Source organism: Trachemys scripta, chromosome 5 (assembly GCF_013100865.1).
Source record: "Trachemys scripta elegans isolate TJP31775 chromosome 5, CAS_Tse_1.0, whole genome shotgun sequence".
NCBI lineage: Eukaryota > Metazoa > Chordata > Testudines > Emydidae > Trachemys > Trachemys scripta.
The window spans coordinates 88,771,054-88,787,712 of record NC_048302.1 but is presented as its reverse complement, the minus strand read 5'-3'; the positions used below and the strand labels follow the sequence as shown (position 1 = coordinate 88,787,712).

Genomic DNA, 16,659 nt, shown 5'->3' with positions numbered 1-16,659 from the left:
CTGTAGACTTTAACAGAAAGGGGTCAACACGGTTGGTTTTTTGAATGTAATCCAGAATTATATTCTCCGCCATAGGATTTTGGTTCAAATAAAGGACATCATTTTTTTATTGAAATGTATGGGGGTTTTAGAGTAGTTTTCATAGCACCCTATTCAATTTCCATGGACTTTACTGGTTTCATCTCTATTAAGTTCTCCAGGAATTTTCCATATGTGTGAGTGTGTGTACTTTGGTTTTGAACCCACACTGAAATTTTAACGTGACCTAGTGAGAGCGGAGTTGGGGAGAAGAATGGTTTGATGGATCTGACACAGTTTCCTCCAGGTTGAAATCTCAAACCTTGGTTTCTCGCAGAGAATTGGTTGCGCCCCATAGGGAGAGAAGGAAATTAGTGGCCTCTTCATCTGAGTCAGGTCTGGGAGGAGGGGAAGGGAAGAATTACAGAGCTCCGTCCTTCAGCTGTGTGTGTGTGTATATATATATATATATATTCTATAGGAATGTTGATTCTGCAGTTTTTTCCCTGCCAGCAATTAGTGCCATACGTTTCCGTGTGTGCATAAGGGAAACATCTCAGCCTCCTCCCATAAAGCTGGGGGCGGGATGTAGGTGGCGAGAACATACCTAACCGTTCACCATTTGTTAGCATCGACAGTTAAAAAAAGGCAGCCAGAGAAACTTTCCCCCGCAAACAAAGCCTGCCTGGTTTAACAGAAGTGCTGAGGTTGCTTTCGGCAGCCCCAAAGCTCTGGGGAGGGAGTGGGGGACAAGGCGTTAGCTAAACGGCTAGCGCCGGAGAGCAGGGCTGGTGCCTGTGTGGTGTGAGGTGGTGGATAGGCTGGATGATGCCAGACAATGTTTTCCCATGGGAAGAGGCAGGAGTAGATTATCCAATCTGGGGCAGGCTGGGCTCTGCAAAAGCCGTTTGCAGTGTTGTACTGCCCCCTAGCAGTCATTCTTATGGTTACCGCCTGAGCCCTACAATGTTTACGGCATATTGGCCAGATTCTAGACTGTGTCTGAGTAGTACCGTCCCCTAGGTTAGTTCCACTGCTTGATTTCAGTGGGGTTACACTGCTGTAAAGCGGGAGCAACACACTGAGGAATCAGGCCTATGGTTCTTGACCGCAAGAATTTCCAATCTCAGGGGCCGATCCTGGCATGGGATCTACTAGTGCAGTTCCCTGCAGCAACCCAGAATCCTCGTGAAGTCAATGTCACTCCAGCCAGACTCAGGGGCTGTGTCAGTGGATTCAGAGACAGGATCAGACAAAAACAATTTCTAGGACAGAAATCGAAGATTTTGAGGTTCACCTTCCATTTGGCTCAAGCAAAATTTGAACTATGGAGATCTGGCTTTTAAAAAAAAATGCCCTAGAATCAGGGAATATGATCTTCAAACAAGCATCTTCATTCTTAGCTTCTATTCAGTTTTTTTTTAAAGAAATGTCCCTGGCTAAGCAATGATTTGAATGAAGAGAAATATGTCCAAAAACTTGATAAAGTGTCAAGAAGCATGAAAGTATATGTAAAAAGTTCAAGGGAATTTCAGAATCCCCAAACACCAGGTTCCCCTGGTCATCTTACTTTTAAATGATGGCTCTGTTTCTGCAATTACATCAGTGTGTGTGGGGAGGGGACGCACAGAACTCTGCCAGCGTGGCTCTGACTGTAGGATTGGGGCCATATTTGCTATTATTTGTCACCAGATGTGTAGGCTACAAAGAGATCTTCATACAGCAGGGTGGTTTATACAGATTTTGGTACCAAGGAAAGCAGGATGTAGTAAGGTGCATTTTCAACCTCATTTTCTTTGTATTGTACTCTGGGTCAAAACTAGGGTTTGGATGCATATCTAATGATGGCCTTGAGCCAAAGAGGTTTGTTTCAGCTGTTTCAAAGAGCAGGGTTTTCCGAAGACTGCCTCACTGCGCCCCCCCCCCAAAAGTGCTAATAGCTTAAAATGCAAACAGACAGAACCTCCTGCCCCCATCCCCAGGCTTTCAAGTTAAACTTTCCTTTGGGTTTCCCACTTTAAACTGTCTTCTCTTTTTTAAAAATTTAGACCCTGATCCTGCAATTTGATCTGCAAGGGGAAAGCTTTATTTCTCTCTATGAAGTCAAAGGGGCTAAACATGGGGATTGCCCCATTCATCAGAACTGCAGGATTAGGGTCTTAGATTGTAAGCTCTTTGGGACAGATATTGCTGCCTGTATGTCCTGTATAGTGCTGGACACACTGTAAGAACTTAATACAGAGTTAGAATTGATATTTAATAACTATTTAATAATATTTGGGGGGAGGGATAGCTCAGTGGTTTGAGCATTGTGGTATTTAATAACTGTTACTTTGCTGTGGTACAGGAGAGATATTCAGGCCACCCTGAATGTAAATATTTTGAAAGGAGCAGTAGAGCAACCCTCTCTTTAAGAAAAAATATTTAATTTTAAACTGCACTTTGCTAGTGTATTTTAAGTGGACAGACACAGAAGTGTTTTTGGTTTTGGTTTGCGTTGTCCTTTCCTCTTAGCATGCACGGAAATCTTCAGAACTTGCTATTGTTCACTCAGGGCTGGCTCCAGGCACCAGTTTACCAAGCAGGTTCTTGGGGCAGCCACTTCCGAGAAGGGTGGCTGGTCCAGCTGTTCGGTGGCAATTCGGCGGACTGTCCCTCACTCCCGCTCGGAGCGAAGGACCTTCTGCTGAATTGCCACCGCAGATCGTGATCGCGGCTTTTTTTGTTTGTTTGTTTTTTGTTTGGCTGCTTGTGGCGGCCAAAAGGAGCCAATGACTAAGAAAAGTTACAGGGGGCAGTGTCCACATATTTACATCAACATAGTAAAGCACACCATTTTCATCCAATATTTTCCTTTTTCTTACCTTGATCCAGCCTTTTCTGGAAAAGCTCAGAGCTTCCCCAGAGAAGCCAGTTTTAGGGAGAACCTGCACTAAATGCATCAAAATCATTCCCAAATTAAGATAATCTCATCATTATGTTTCCAAAACCTGAAGAGATAATAGTATTTTGACCTGCTTCTGCAACAGTCTCCACTAGTACTGCAGGTGTGAGTAAACGTTGCAGGATCAAATCTTTTTACCAAGACTATTGCTCATATGAAGTTAAAATAATTTCCGTATAAAATGACAGTTTCAAGTTGATCCAGGGAGACTTGGAGTCGTTCAAATTCCATCTACCACCTCTGAGACTGACGCTCCTTTCTGCCAAAGAAATGCAGTTTGGCTGCATTAGTGTGGATCAACACTGCCATCATGTGGCCAATTGGATTAAATGCAGGTGACTGGTACCAAATGGGAAATGAGGCTATTTTCTGTAATTTAACGATGGATATACAATTTTACTTTCCTGGTGAAGATCTTTGCCTAATTTATGACAGAATGAAAGATTAATATCATTCTTTCCTCCCCATAGTGCTGGTGCTTTCCCTCTAGCATGTGCAGAATGACTGACTGGGTCTCTCATTATTTTCTATATGGATTTTTCCATCAAGGTTCACAACATTCTGGATACAAATTTTACAAATTTTGTTTTGAATTACACACCACACTCAATGGACTACTCATGGTGCTAAGCATTGTATTTGATAGCAACCGTTTGGCATACCAGATCCTTATAAATAAAGATTTTGATTATATTCCTTTCATGATTTAGTATCATCTAAATAAGTAACTGAAATATTAACATTTAATGTAGATCACTTAAAAAATCTAAATAAATACAATTACTGCTTTACTCTATACACTCTGCTTTATATATATTGGCAGACTAATTTGGAAATTTGAGCCAGATCTAACATTCTTTGCATGCCTCCCTATTCCCATTATAATCAGTGGGTGTCCTAGGGTGTACAAGGAATGAAGAATCACACCATATTTATGCATACACTGCACATGTGCTTATGACCTTGGCCCAGATCCTCAGCTAGTGTAGCTCTATTGGCTCAATTTACATCAGATAAGGATTAGGTTCGTGGGGTGTTCTGAACTGAACCTGGGGTGTTTACTGAAGCTGACTAAATGAAAATAGTTAAAATAAAGAGCATGGAGGGCTGGGATGGACTAACTCTTTCTCTTGTCTGGGATGAGACATTTTTTTTTTGCCCAGTTAGAGGCTGGAACTAAATATACTTACTCCCACCAATAGTTTGCCTAAAGTATTGGTACTGAGTTAGGCAAACAGGCAAAGCAAGCATATGCAAGAACCCATTGGCATGGCATTGTTCTTTAGATGCATGACAATGTGCAATTCCATTCAAACTGGAATCATGATGAAGAATCATATGTGTATCCCTATTCTCTCTTTCTCAGTTGCTGTAGGTTCCTCTGGACCTTGTCCCATAGGTTAATATGTCATCGATGGAAGGTATCAAAGGAATAAGATCTCAAAGAGCAGCCAGTCTGTCAATGAACATTTAGTAAATCCCTACATTGCTGCATTGGATTCAGGCACTTAGCTCCCATTGGCTTGCATGGTAGCTAAGTTGTTTGACTATGTCACAGCATAGTGTCATCACCCATAGTTACACTGGGTATTATAGGCCTGATTCTCCATGTACTTATACTGCTTTTATACCAGCATCACTTGCTTCATTGACTTCAAGTGAAGTTACTCCAGATTTGCATCAGGGTAAGGGAAGAATAAGATCCACATTATTTCTTTATAGACTGCATTGTTTTCAATGAATAGTCCATAAAAGCAATATATTGTGGTAAGAGATCCTTCTATCTGTAAAGGCAAAAGGAAACCTGGCAGACAGTATGGGTAACACTGTCTTGGGGAACGCGAGCTGTTAGCAGTCAAATCAATAAGGCAGAGTATGGGAATTCTTTAAAGATGTACAGTGGGTTACTTTATCTAAAGAAATACAGGATATAAATGTGATAAAAGTGAGAAAAGAGGCTGAAACCAGAGGACTTCTTTGATGTCCCAGAGTCTGTTATCAGTGGGAGGCAGATACATAAACACATGGCCATTATTGTTAATTGCAAAATCAGACTGAATGGCTTGTCTTTGCTGGAATGCTGTCTGTTGAATTTCTGAAGCTGTTGCATATGTTCCTTTAGCTGGTACACCTCTACCCTGATATAACGCGACCCAATATAACACGAATTCGGATATAACGCTGTAAAGCAGTGCTCCGGGGGGAGGGTTGGGGGGAGGGGAGGCTGTGCACTCCGGTGGATCAAAGCAAGTTCAATATAATGCGGTTTCACCTATAATACGGTAAGATTTTTGGCTCCTGAGAACAGCGTTATATGGGGGTAGAGGTGTAGTTTGTAAATCTTTATGTTGCCACCACACTGCTCAAGTCCTTCACAATGTATGAAACACATTTTGGTTTGCAACACTGCTTTATATGTTTGTTCCACATGTGGCAAGAGGCAGGAAAGACCGTCTTCACTGTTGAGGATATGAGAGAGATTCCCAAATCTGAGCCATTCTTTTTGGGTGACAGATCTGAGGAACTGACCCAAAAAGAGGTGTAATTAGAGGAGGTTTTGGAACAAATTGATAAACTAAACAGTAATAAGTCTCCAGGACCTGATGGTATTCACCCAAGAGTTCTGAAGGAACTCAATGTGAAATTGCAGGACTACTAAGTGTCATCTGTAACCTATCATGTAAATCGATTTCTGTACCAAATGACTGGAGGATTGCTAATGTGACGCCAAGTTTTAAAATAGACTCTAGAGGTGACCCTGGCAATACAGGCCAGTAAGCCTCACTTCAGGACGGGGCAAATTGGTTGAAACAATCGTAAAGAACAAAATTGTCAGATACATAGATGAACATAATTTGATGGGAAATAGTCAACATGGTTTTTGTAAAGGGAAATCATGCCTCATCAATCTACTAGAATTCTTTGAGGGGGTCAATAAGCATGCGGACAAAGGAGATCCCGTGGATATAGTGTAGATAGACAGTTATTTGTTGCAATTACCCCTTGGACACTGCCTGCTGTCTTATGGCAATTTGCTCTGTATAGCTTAGAAGGCCAGAAAACTCCAAATAATCCATTATTCTTCATGCTGCTTGGGAAAAGAGGTACTGTAGAAACACAGCTGCAGTCTTGTGCTCTCTCTTGTGTTTTACTAGAGAGCTTCAGCGTGTGTTTTAAATAGAAGGTCTCTTGATCAAGGGAATTCGTATTAAATGAAACAAATGCATTTATTGAACAAGCTAAAGAGTAGATACAGTGGTAAAATAGAACTTTAGCAGATGATGGTATTTTGTAGTATAGAAAGTGGTTTTAAATATATTCTTTCTCTCAGAATTGCTACCATCCCATTTTGTAAGCAGTCCAAAGGCCAGATCTTGCCATTAGTTACACCGATGTAATTCCATTGCAACTTCATTCACTTCTGTGGAGTTACTCCATGCATAGAGCAATGTAATTATGGGCCCAGTTCTGCAAGGTGCTGTAGGGATTGTGGGCAGAAGGTGCTCAGCACGACTGGGCCACGAGTGCAGAATTTGTGTCCATATCCTTTCCCGGAGAGAGCTCTGTATGCAATATGCAGTATGTACTCCTAAACTGGCGATGGAGTCAGAAGCACTGCAAATAGCTCATTGCTTTTATCAATCAGTTCACTAACTTTACTTTTTCCTGCTTTTCTATTTTTCTGTTTCAGTTGTCCGCAGTGATGGGTACTTCCCCAAGGACATTCCTGCTCCTGGGATGTCTCCTGACAGGTAACATTCCTAAATTCCCTGTGTCGCTTCATTTGTTCTCCTTTGTAAATCTGGGCTTAAATCAATGCTCTACAGTCAATGTTTCAGATAGATTTGTTTTCAGTGTGATCAGTGATCATGAATTACAGCACAGATGATCAGTCAAGCGGCTGTAAATTCTTTTTTTCTGACATTAATTATAATAAAAGCTGCCGGGAACACAGTCCCAAGCCTGTGATTAAATCTACTGAAAATATTCATATTTTTATGGACAGTCCATCTTTTGTTACTGATTAAGGATCACAGCTTGGTGCCTGTGAGCAGCCCAGTTAAATGGATATGATACAAGGGAGTTCCCTTGTGGAGGGGAATGGAATCCACTGTGAAGGTACTATTGTAGCCTCAGGGCTATAGTAACCTCTGCAGCTGCTTCTCTCTCTCCGGAGGGAAGAGGTTTGGCCAGTGGATCTGTGTCACTGCTGATGCACCAGTCATGCCACGTCTCTCCTGCCAGAGTTTCTTCAGCAGCACATGGGAGCAGAGCTCCATGATGTGCAGCAGAATGCAGGCTGCCTGGGTGGGATCCCTGCATCCTCCTACTCTGTGCCACATAACTGCACTGGCGAGCAGGCCTTCCATATCAGCAGAAGGAAATGGGGGGCAGGGCAGGCTTTGCCTCAAAGTGCCAAATATAAAAAAGGCCAGCATTACTAGCTAATATAGGTAAAATACTTGCAATGGCTTGAGAAGCAGAACAGAGACCACGATGGGCCCAGTCCTTGGCTACACTAAACCTGCTTTGTGTTGGTCCTCTGGCATACAAACCGTTTATCTACCTCCCTGATGATTTCTCTGGGGTCTCGGGGGCTGTGGTGCTGGGTGGGATTCTCACTTAGGGTGGGGACTGAGCCAGCCTTTGGCCAGCCAAAGTACAACTTGCCCAAACCTGAGAACCTGGCCTTGTAAATCCAGATTGCACATTAAAAGCACTCCATTACAATATCCTGTTCAATGAATTATGGTTTTATTTGATTATATCTTCCCTACATTTCAACTAGAGGTGGGCCTGAGCCACTTAGGGTATGTCTACATGGCAATGCTCCCCCCTCACGCCCCAAACTCACAGTAGTGAATCTCAGAGCTTGGGTCTACAGACTTGGGCTTGCAAGACTGACAGTATGGCACTAAATATAGCCACATAGACATTCTGGCTTGAGCTGGAGCTTGGGCTTTGAGGTGGGCTTAAAAACCCGAGCTGGAATCTCTGCATGGCTATTTTTAGCACCATAGCACAGTCCAAATTTGTAGAGCCAAACTCTGAGACTTGCAGCCGCAGGTTTTTGGGTTTTTTTTTTTGCAGTGGAGACATAACCAAAGTTTGGATCCAAGCTACTTCTGTAGCCCATTGCAGAAATAGAGGTCAGCTGTAATATTCAGATACAGGTGTTGATCTAGCACAAAATGCTCCCAAAGTCTGGGGCTGTTTGGATCTGGGGTTTTGGTTGAGAGCCATCGCTAATTTAAACTCTTTGTCTTTCATTTCTCGATGCAAGTCGGACTGAACTGAAATGAACAGTATTTTGTCTGAGAGGTTCAAAGAGGAATTATTTTGCCCTCTATAGGGAAATGCTGTGACTGCTTTCAAAAGGGCACATTTACAGAGAGATTAGTATGTCTGGTTTGTTCATAAACATGGCTGTTTTATAGATAAATCACTCATCCTTTCTCACATATATGTGGTGAGCATGTTCTGCTTAGTAACTGGTTACTTATTCATTTCCTTTGACAGGACCATGGCTAACTTTCTGCCAGCTTCCATTGCCGACTGTTCTTCCGAATAGAGATGAAATGGTCGTGCAACTGAATGCCTCGTTTACTCTGAAATGCTCTGGAGACAGCGAAGTGACCTGGCAATACCCAATGGCTGAAGGAAGCCACAGAATAGACATTAGAAATGAAGAGAACAACAGTGGTCTCTTTGTGACTTTGCTGGAAGTGGGGAATGCCTCAGCTGCTCATACCGGATTATACACTTGTTACTACAATCATACTCAAGAGGAGGACGGGGAGGTGGAGGGGAAGGATATCTACATCTATGTGCCTGGTGAGTGGGTTATGCTGTGTTACAGCAGAAAGGTTTGCCTGGGTTGCTCTGTAGGAATATCAAGGATCCTATTAAGCATTTAAATGGAGAGCAACCTCTTGATCTGGGCTGGGCATGCTCCTCTTCACATTGATTTTGTTTGGTATGAATTAGTTCTCATGAAAAGTAATGAATTGACAGTCTTGGAGGCTGAAGCTTTCTCTCCACAAAGCGCAGGAAAAAGGCAGTGCTCCCCCAGTGGATACCTCAATTCAGACATGGAGACCAGCTCTGTGAGTGCACACTGTACGTAGTTGTCTCCATGCCTATTGGCTTCTTTGCTAAGGCTTCCAACCAGGGGAACACTAATGCCAACTCTTTGGTGGTGGCTTGTGTAATGTGTTCTTTGGGACCTGTACTGAGACCAACTAACTTCATGAATACCACTATATAGTCAATGAATGGCAATGGCTCTTGGTCTCTATTGACCTAAATTGGATTTGAACTGATAGCTCAGAGGCTATATATTGCTACTTTCAAATATCTGAAGTGTGGAAAGGTATTAGTTGATAGAAAACTTGAACTGCAGTGCAGGCGGATGCTCACATATTTACAGGGTGTAGGACTCAAAGGCGATTAGTAAGATGTAGCTGTATTGGAACGCCTGTCACGAGAGAAGTGGAAACAAGAAATGGCAGTGAGTGCCAGTCTGGCAAAATAATGTGGTGTTTTCATGCATCATTTGCCACAATTTTCACAGCAAGACCTGCCTTTCCTGCCCCCAAACTTCCTCTCATGCACAGTGGAAAAATCTATTGGACCCAAAGAAATGACAGTGGCAAAAACAATGAGGCAGTGTTGTCTAGTGGATAGAGCACATGACTATGACCCAGGAGATCTGGGTTTCATTCCCGGCTCTGCCTCTTGCCCTCTGGGTGACCCTGGGCAAGCCACGTCCCTTCTGTGTCTCAGTTTCCCCCATCTGTAAAATGAGATGATACTGACCTCCTTCATAAAGCACTTTGAATCTACCGAGTTAGGTATTATACTATTATTATTAATAAGAACACCACTCAACAGGGATCTCAGGGAACATCACCCCCCCTGGTAATCTTCCCATTCCCTTTTAGAAGTGCCCATCTCGTCCCCTCCTCCCCCACACACTCTGGGGGGTAGGGATGTCATAGAATGTCCTTCTGTCTGCCAATTCTCTGAGGTTGGAGTCAAAAGTCTATTAAACCTATTTGTCATGGCTGTAATAGGAGTCACTAGCTGAGTTATGACTGACTGTCACATGAATCCACGAACGCCAACGTCTTTAAAAAGGAAGAGACTATAACATTTGACATCTGGGGATTTTGGTGTGGGACACGGGAGGATGAGTGGGTGGATGGGGGAGCAAGTGGGTGGATGTGAAGATAAATGGCTTTACAAACTTTATTGAGAGCCTTTGTAAAGCATTATACAGGACTGCCTGGGGTTCTATTGGGAAACAGGGGATTAGAGACAGCACTGCAGGGACACAAAGTACCAGACTGGTAGACTGGCAGTGAGCATTCTGAGTGTTATCCTGCAAGAGCAGTACAGGAAAACAAGGGAAAAGAAAAGAGGTTGCAAGTCACCCTGTAAAACTTTAACATGTTTGTGAAGGGAAAAAAAAGATGCCTGGACTACAAAAAGATTATGTAAGGGGAAAGAGGCAGTATCAGAGATTTTGTGAAGTGCCCTAAAACTTTGAAGTCTGTTTTGCAATGGCATTTGGGTTTTCTATAGACCATAACATGCAATGTTAGCATGACTCTTCCATGATTTCCCTCTACATTTACCATGAAAAACTTGCAGCACCAACACTTGTTCTTAAGACAGTTACTGAAGCATGGGCAGAGCCTGTGGGCTTTATCCCTCAGTATCAAGTCAGTTCTAAGTGGCCCACTACAAAAATGATGCTGCTGGATAGTGCAATAGCTCACTATTAGCTCGAGGACAAGGAAGATGAAGACAGATATCAGAAGACTCCTTCAAGAAGGTTTTTTTTTTTTATGTTCCTGTGATGTACCAGGGTACAATCCAAACTAATGAGTAGTTGTGTCACCCCTGCCCTCTAACCTGTGGTGCCCTTTACGCTGCTTTGCTGCTGTAGCCTCCAGCTTGGACTGGTTTCAGAGTAGCAGCCGTGTTAGTCTGTATCCGCAAAAAGAAGAACAGGAGTACTTGTGGCACCTTAGAGACTAACAAATTTATTAGAGCATAAGCTTTCTTGGGCTACAGCCCACTTCTTCGGATGCATAGAGTGGAACATATATTGAGGAGATATATATACACACATACAGAGAGCATGAACAGGTGGGAGTTGTCTTACCAACTCTGAGAGGCCAATTAATTAAGAGAAAAAAAACTTTTGAAGTGATAATCAAGCTAGCCCAGTACAGACAGTTTGATAAGAAGTGTGAGAGTACTTACAAGGGGAGATAGATTCAATGTTTGTAATGGCTCAGCCATTCCCAGTCCTTATTCAAACCGGAGTTGATTGTGTCTAGTTTGCATATCAATTCCAGCTCAGCAGTCTCTGACTGCTCACAAACAGCCTCCAGCATGCAAGTCACTCCCAGCTATGTATGTGTGTGTGCTGCAGCCAGCCGGCCACTCCTTGGCCTCAGCAGCCTTGGTTATACTGCAGAGTGACCTCAGCACACTCCAGGTCTTAGATTTCCCCCCAGAAATGTATGTCTTGTATTGTCCAGCCCCCTCCTAGACAATACACATTCATACAAAGTCTGTATTCCTTTAATAGAAATAATATGCATACACCTTGTGACCTCAAATGGAATTTCACAGACACATCCATTTAAACACACTGGGTTAGATAAAACAAGTTTATTAACTACAAAGAGAAAGATTTTAAGTGAATGCAAGTCAGAAATGGTTATAAGGAAAGGATAAGATGCAGCTGGGGCCTAACTTAAACTATGTTACATTCAAAGCAATGTTTTTCTCACCACAGGCTCTCAGAAGTCTTACTGACCAAACTTCTTAGGCCAGGATCCCTTCGCCAGTTCAATGGCTGCTTCCTGTGTCCCTTCTGGTCAGGGCCGGCTCCAGGCACCAGCTTAACAAGCAGGTGCTTGGGGCGGCCAAGGGAGAGGGGCGGCACCTGCGGCAATTTGGGGAGGCAGGTCCCTCACTCCCAGTAGGAGTGAAGGACCTGCCTCTGAACTGCCGCTGCCGATCGCGGCCTTTTTTTTCCCCAATTGCCGCTTCTGATCGCAGTTTTTTTTTTGCTTCGGGCGGCAGAAATGCTGGAGCCGGCCCTGCTTCTGATGTAGTTAAGCAGTGAACAGAGAGAGAGAGGAAGAGAGGAGGGATTCCTTTGGGGTGTTTGTCTCTTTTTATAGTGTTAGTCCCCCTCCTGGAAAACATTTCCAGCTGAGATTCAGGAGACAAAAAATCTATGGAGAAGGATGTTCCCTGCTGTTTTTTCTTACCTGTTTGAGGTTTCTTTGTCTACCCTGCCTGCTTGATGACTTTGTTTATTGCTTAAATGCAAAGTAATCAGAGCGCACATTCCTTTGTTTGAGACAGACAAGTTTGCCAACCTCAGTTTGGAACATGTGTTAAGATCACCATACAGTGGAATCTTATAACTTCACCTACAGTGTTGTCACACATATTTTATCAGGAGAATATTGACTAGCAAATGAGTTTGCAGATGATACCCTGCAAGGCATACTTTGTACAAAGATTATTACAACAGTGGGTAGGGTGTGGACACAGGCGTACATTCTGTCACAGTCCCCTAGACCTGAGCCTACCAGATCTGCAAGGCATAGGCATCTTGTAGTTTTTTTCCCCTCACTAAAGAGCCAGCTGACACTGTTGCAAAAGTTAATCTTTTTTCACCTAATTTTAGGAAAATTTCTGTTTCCACCATGAACTTTTTTTGTTTTTTTGTTTTGTGCAAAGCAATTCCTTTCCCTACAATAAATTATGAGGGCTGTGGGGGAAAGCAAATTTCTTTCTTAAAACCAGGATGCTTTATGACTGTTACATAAGGATGTAATAGCCATACAAGCAGGAAAAAAACCTAAGTGAAGCCTCTTTCTGTTTTTAATTACATTTGGAAAGCAAATGTACTGAGTTGAGTGGATATGAGTTCTATAGTGCTGTGTTTGGATTGTTGTTACAAGGAGCCTGCCAGTGTGTTATACTCTCATTATTAAAATTGATGATGAACCTTGGCTCACAAGCTCTTAGGTTTGCAGCAGTTATTTGTGTGTTTAGAAGTGGCAGATTATGATCATTTTCAGAGCTGCTGTTTTAAAGTTGGGTATGTTTTGTAATTAGATTTTAAACCGAATTTGGATTGGATGGCTATTGGAACTGGGGTACATTGTGTTGGTTTTAAAAAATATTGGGGATTTGTTTGCCTTTTTATGGTTGTGCCTCATAATTCGAGAAACCACATGGAACAACCATAGTTAATGACACCGAGGTACCATGGTGATGGACACATAGAAATACATAGAATCAGCTATGTAGATAGAAATATTTTAAAATAACAATCTAACTAATTTAGCTGAAAACTAATCCAATCAATGTCTTTGGTTTCTAATACTTTTTATTTGGGGGGGGGTGAAGCAGAAGAGAAGGAGGGAGAGGAACATTAAAAAGTGTTTTTTATAAAATGAATGTTTCAGGAACTCTTACCGTTGATTACAGGGGCTCTAAGATTACAGTTGAAAAGGAATTAGAATAAAAGAAGAAGAACAGGAGTACTTGGACATTCTATATGCATCCGAAGAAGTGGGCTGTAGTCCACGAAAGCTTATGCTCTAATAAATTTGTTAGTCTCTAAGGTGCCACAAGTACTCCTGTTCTTCTTTTTGCGGATACAGACTAACACGGCTGCTACTCTGAAAGCTGTCAGAATAAAAGAAGGAAATGATGGGTGACTGGAATGGGGAGACTGGGGTTCCCTCACCTTGGATTCCTTTCTACAATCACACACGCCTGTGGAAAGTTCAACATCATGTGCTTTATTTACAATGTGCTATACAAACACTTGTTCCCCATAGCTTAAGGCTTTTACCTCCTCTCCAGACACAGGATGTGAGGGGGGAGAGCTCTCACCTCCCTGATATCATGGACTTCTCTAGCCCTTTCATCCTCTTCCTGTCTCTTTCTTCACTGTCCTCAGTTGATAAGCTGAATCACCTTGTTAACTGGCTAATCACCTTCCCGGGTTGTCTCATCAATTTGCCTCATGTGGGGACTCTTACAAAGTGCACAGAGTGGTGAGTCAGCTTGTGTAGCTGCTCTCTGCGGACAGGAGAGCTTGTCCACACCGGTGCTTCCATCATGGGGGTGTTTTTTCACACCCCTGAGCAAATTAAGTTATACCAACAAAAGTGGTGGTGTAGATATGTCCTTGGGCTATTCATGCTCTATCACAGTGGTTTACACCAGTGAAAGCCAGGACATTTATTCTAAGCAGCCTAATCTCCTTTTTGTGTGTGTCAATTAATGTAGATCCAAAATATAAATCAAGGCCCCTGAGCTGGAAGATGGGACTTCTACCCTGAAGGTTTGGCGGGAAATTGTTGTTAGTGGGGTTGCATAACAAAAGGCAGAGTGTAGCCCTTCATTTTTATTTTATCCCACAAGAATGGGCAACAATTTTCACACCTAAACATTAGTGGTTTTCTGTCTTTTTGCCTTTTGCCTCTGAATAGCATTGTAGGAAAACTCCACTAGAGCCACATCCAGAGGAAATAATAACACTTCTCTTTTTCCTGGAGGCCTTAAACTTCCCAGACTGGTACATTTCTGTTACATAAGATCCTGACTACTAGTTGGACTACTGGGATGTCTTCTTACATGTCTCATCAGATGGCAAATGTCATTATGGTGAGAGTGTGTCGACTCTGTGTGTGACTTTAACATAGTTGTGGTTTTACATATGATAAAGGAAATTGCTGGAAAAGTAAAGAAACAAAATATATTCATTTCTATCAAGGTGCATAATTATCTGCTGATGTCTCCATTCTTGTACTATGGATACATTAAAAATGATATAATGTAAAAATACATATCTTTTTTACAGATCCAGATATACCCTTCGTTCCTCTACTACCAGAGGATCAATTCATCCTAGTAGAAGATGGTGATTCCACCATTATCCCTTGTCGTACAAGTGACCCTAATGCTGAAGTAGCTTTAGTTAACAGTGAAGCCAAGGTCGTATATGCCTATTATGACAGCAAACAAGGCTTCCTAGGAAATTTTCCTGCAGGCTCATACACATGCCAAACAACTGTTAAAGAAGTGGAGTTCAAGTCAGATCAGTTTTTCATCTACATTTTGAAAGGTACTCTTTTTCAGTTTTTAAAGGAGAGTAAAAATATTGCACCTGATTCTCTTCTTGCTTGTACCATAATTGCGTAAACGAAATTGGAATCTAGTCCTTGAAGTCCACCATTCATATACTGCACATGGTTTTTAAACTTGGTACACTCTCTTTCTTTTTCCCTCAGCTACTTCAGAGCTGCCAGTTGAGATTGAGGCCCTTAAAACTGTATATAAAACAGGCGAAACGATTGTTGTAACTTGTGTGGTCTTTGACAACGAGGTGGTTAATTTACAGTGGAATTATCCAGGGAAAGTGGTAAATATCTCATTTTGTTTCTGCATAATTGTAGTTATCAGTTGGTGAGGAATATGGGGATGTGAAGGGGTCAGTGCTTCACTGTTAGAACGAGGACAGAGGAAGAGAGAAAACAGAACCATTTATTTTATTTTCAGGTTATCACTATAGAAAATCAGTATCAGGTGTTAGAATTCATGTTAGTAAGAATGCAAAGCATTCAAGGGAGATGAGGGGTGACTGGGAGCATAAGACGTTATCAGGGAGTGGGATTGTAGCGTTGAAGGAATAAAATCTCTGTGAATTTGTGCTTTAGAAAGTCTGGTGGAACAAAAATGGAATGTTCTGGAAATGTGTCAAAATGTCTGCATACAACACTGGTGGTGAAGTGAATCTGACTCTAAAATGACTCTCTTCAAGTCATAGTCTCAGACGGGCTGATTTTTCTCAGTTACATTGGTGTAAATGAGGAGTAACTCAGTTAAAGTCAGTGGAGTTACACTAATGAAAACCTGTTGTGAGAGGAGAATCAGTCCCAAATTCTCATAACGTGTGTTCTGAAGTGAAGGTTTCTCTTCAGTGAAATCCCATTTATAGTCAGTGCTCCACATAAAGTGCAGGTGTGCTGCTGTGTAAAAGGTCTGATAATTGTGGGTTATTGTAAAGTTGCAGAATAATTGTGACCTAGAAATGCAGCTTTCATTTAAAAAAAATTAAGAGCCTGAAAAAAAAAAATACTTCATATAGGAAGGTTTCATTTTATTTCAGTTTTACAATTCATAACTTCAGTCTCCTGCCAATCATTCTAGTTTCACACAATCCCCAACATATTTTTGGTTCCCATCCCTCAATATGCACGTGCTGTCTTCTCTTTGAAATATTTTTATTCTCAACTGAACACCCCCTCTCCCACCCCTGCCCTTGCCAATGAATTATTCTCAGAATTAGCACACACTGAATATAGGAACTAGGAAATGGGTATGATCTGTCAGGAAAAAGATATTAAGAATCCTCACCTTGTGGGAACTGATCAAAGAATATTCAGAACCAAAATCAACAGCATCATCACCAGAGTCAAAGGATACACTCCCTTAGCTTGCTTTAGCAGTAAAATGCTCTTTTAGGCTCTCCACCTAATTTTTAGATGATACTTTACTCCAAATGCACAACATAAGCAGTTTTTAACCTATTCACCCTTTGGCAGTTGGCTCTAAAATTGTATATTCTTATGGGCACACCTGCT

The 16,659-nt window shown here is 42.0% G+C and overlaps 1 protein-coding gene across 3 annotated transcripts in view; it reads left to right on the top strand.

Moving 5' to 3' along the window:
- PDGFRA (platelet derived growth factor receptor alpha) overlaps positions 1–16,659 on the top strand; it is a 50,237-nt gene that overhangs the window by 3,076 nt on the left and 30,502 nt on the right. For all 3 annotated transcript variants that reach the window (XM_034771897.1, XM_034771898.1, XM_034771896.1), the window contains exons 2-5: positions 6,654–6,714; positions 8,483–8,797; positions 14,877–15,140; positions 15,307–15,437. In XM_034771897.1, coding sequence (XP_034627788.1) covers positions 6,666–6,714; positions 8,483–8,797; positions 14,877–15,140; positions 15,307–15,437 — 759 coding nt within the window. In that variant the 5' untranslated portion in view covers positions 6,654–6,665. The remainder of the gene's footprint in view (positions 1–6,653; positions 6,715–8,482; positions 8,798–14,876; positions 15,141–15,306; positions 15,438–16,659) is intronic.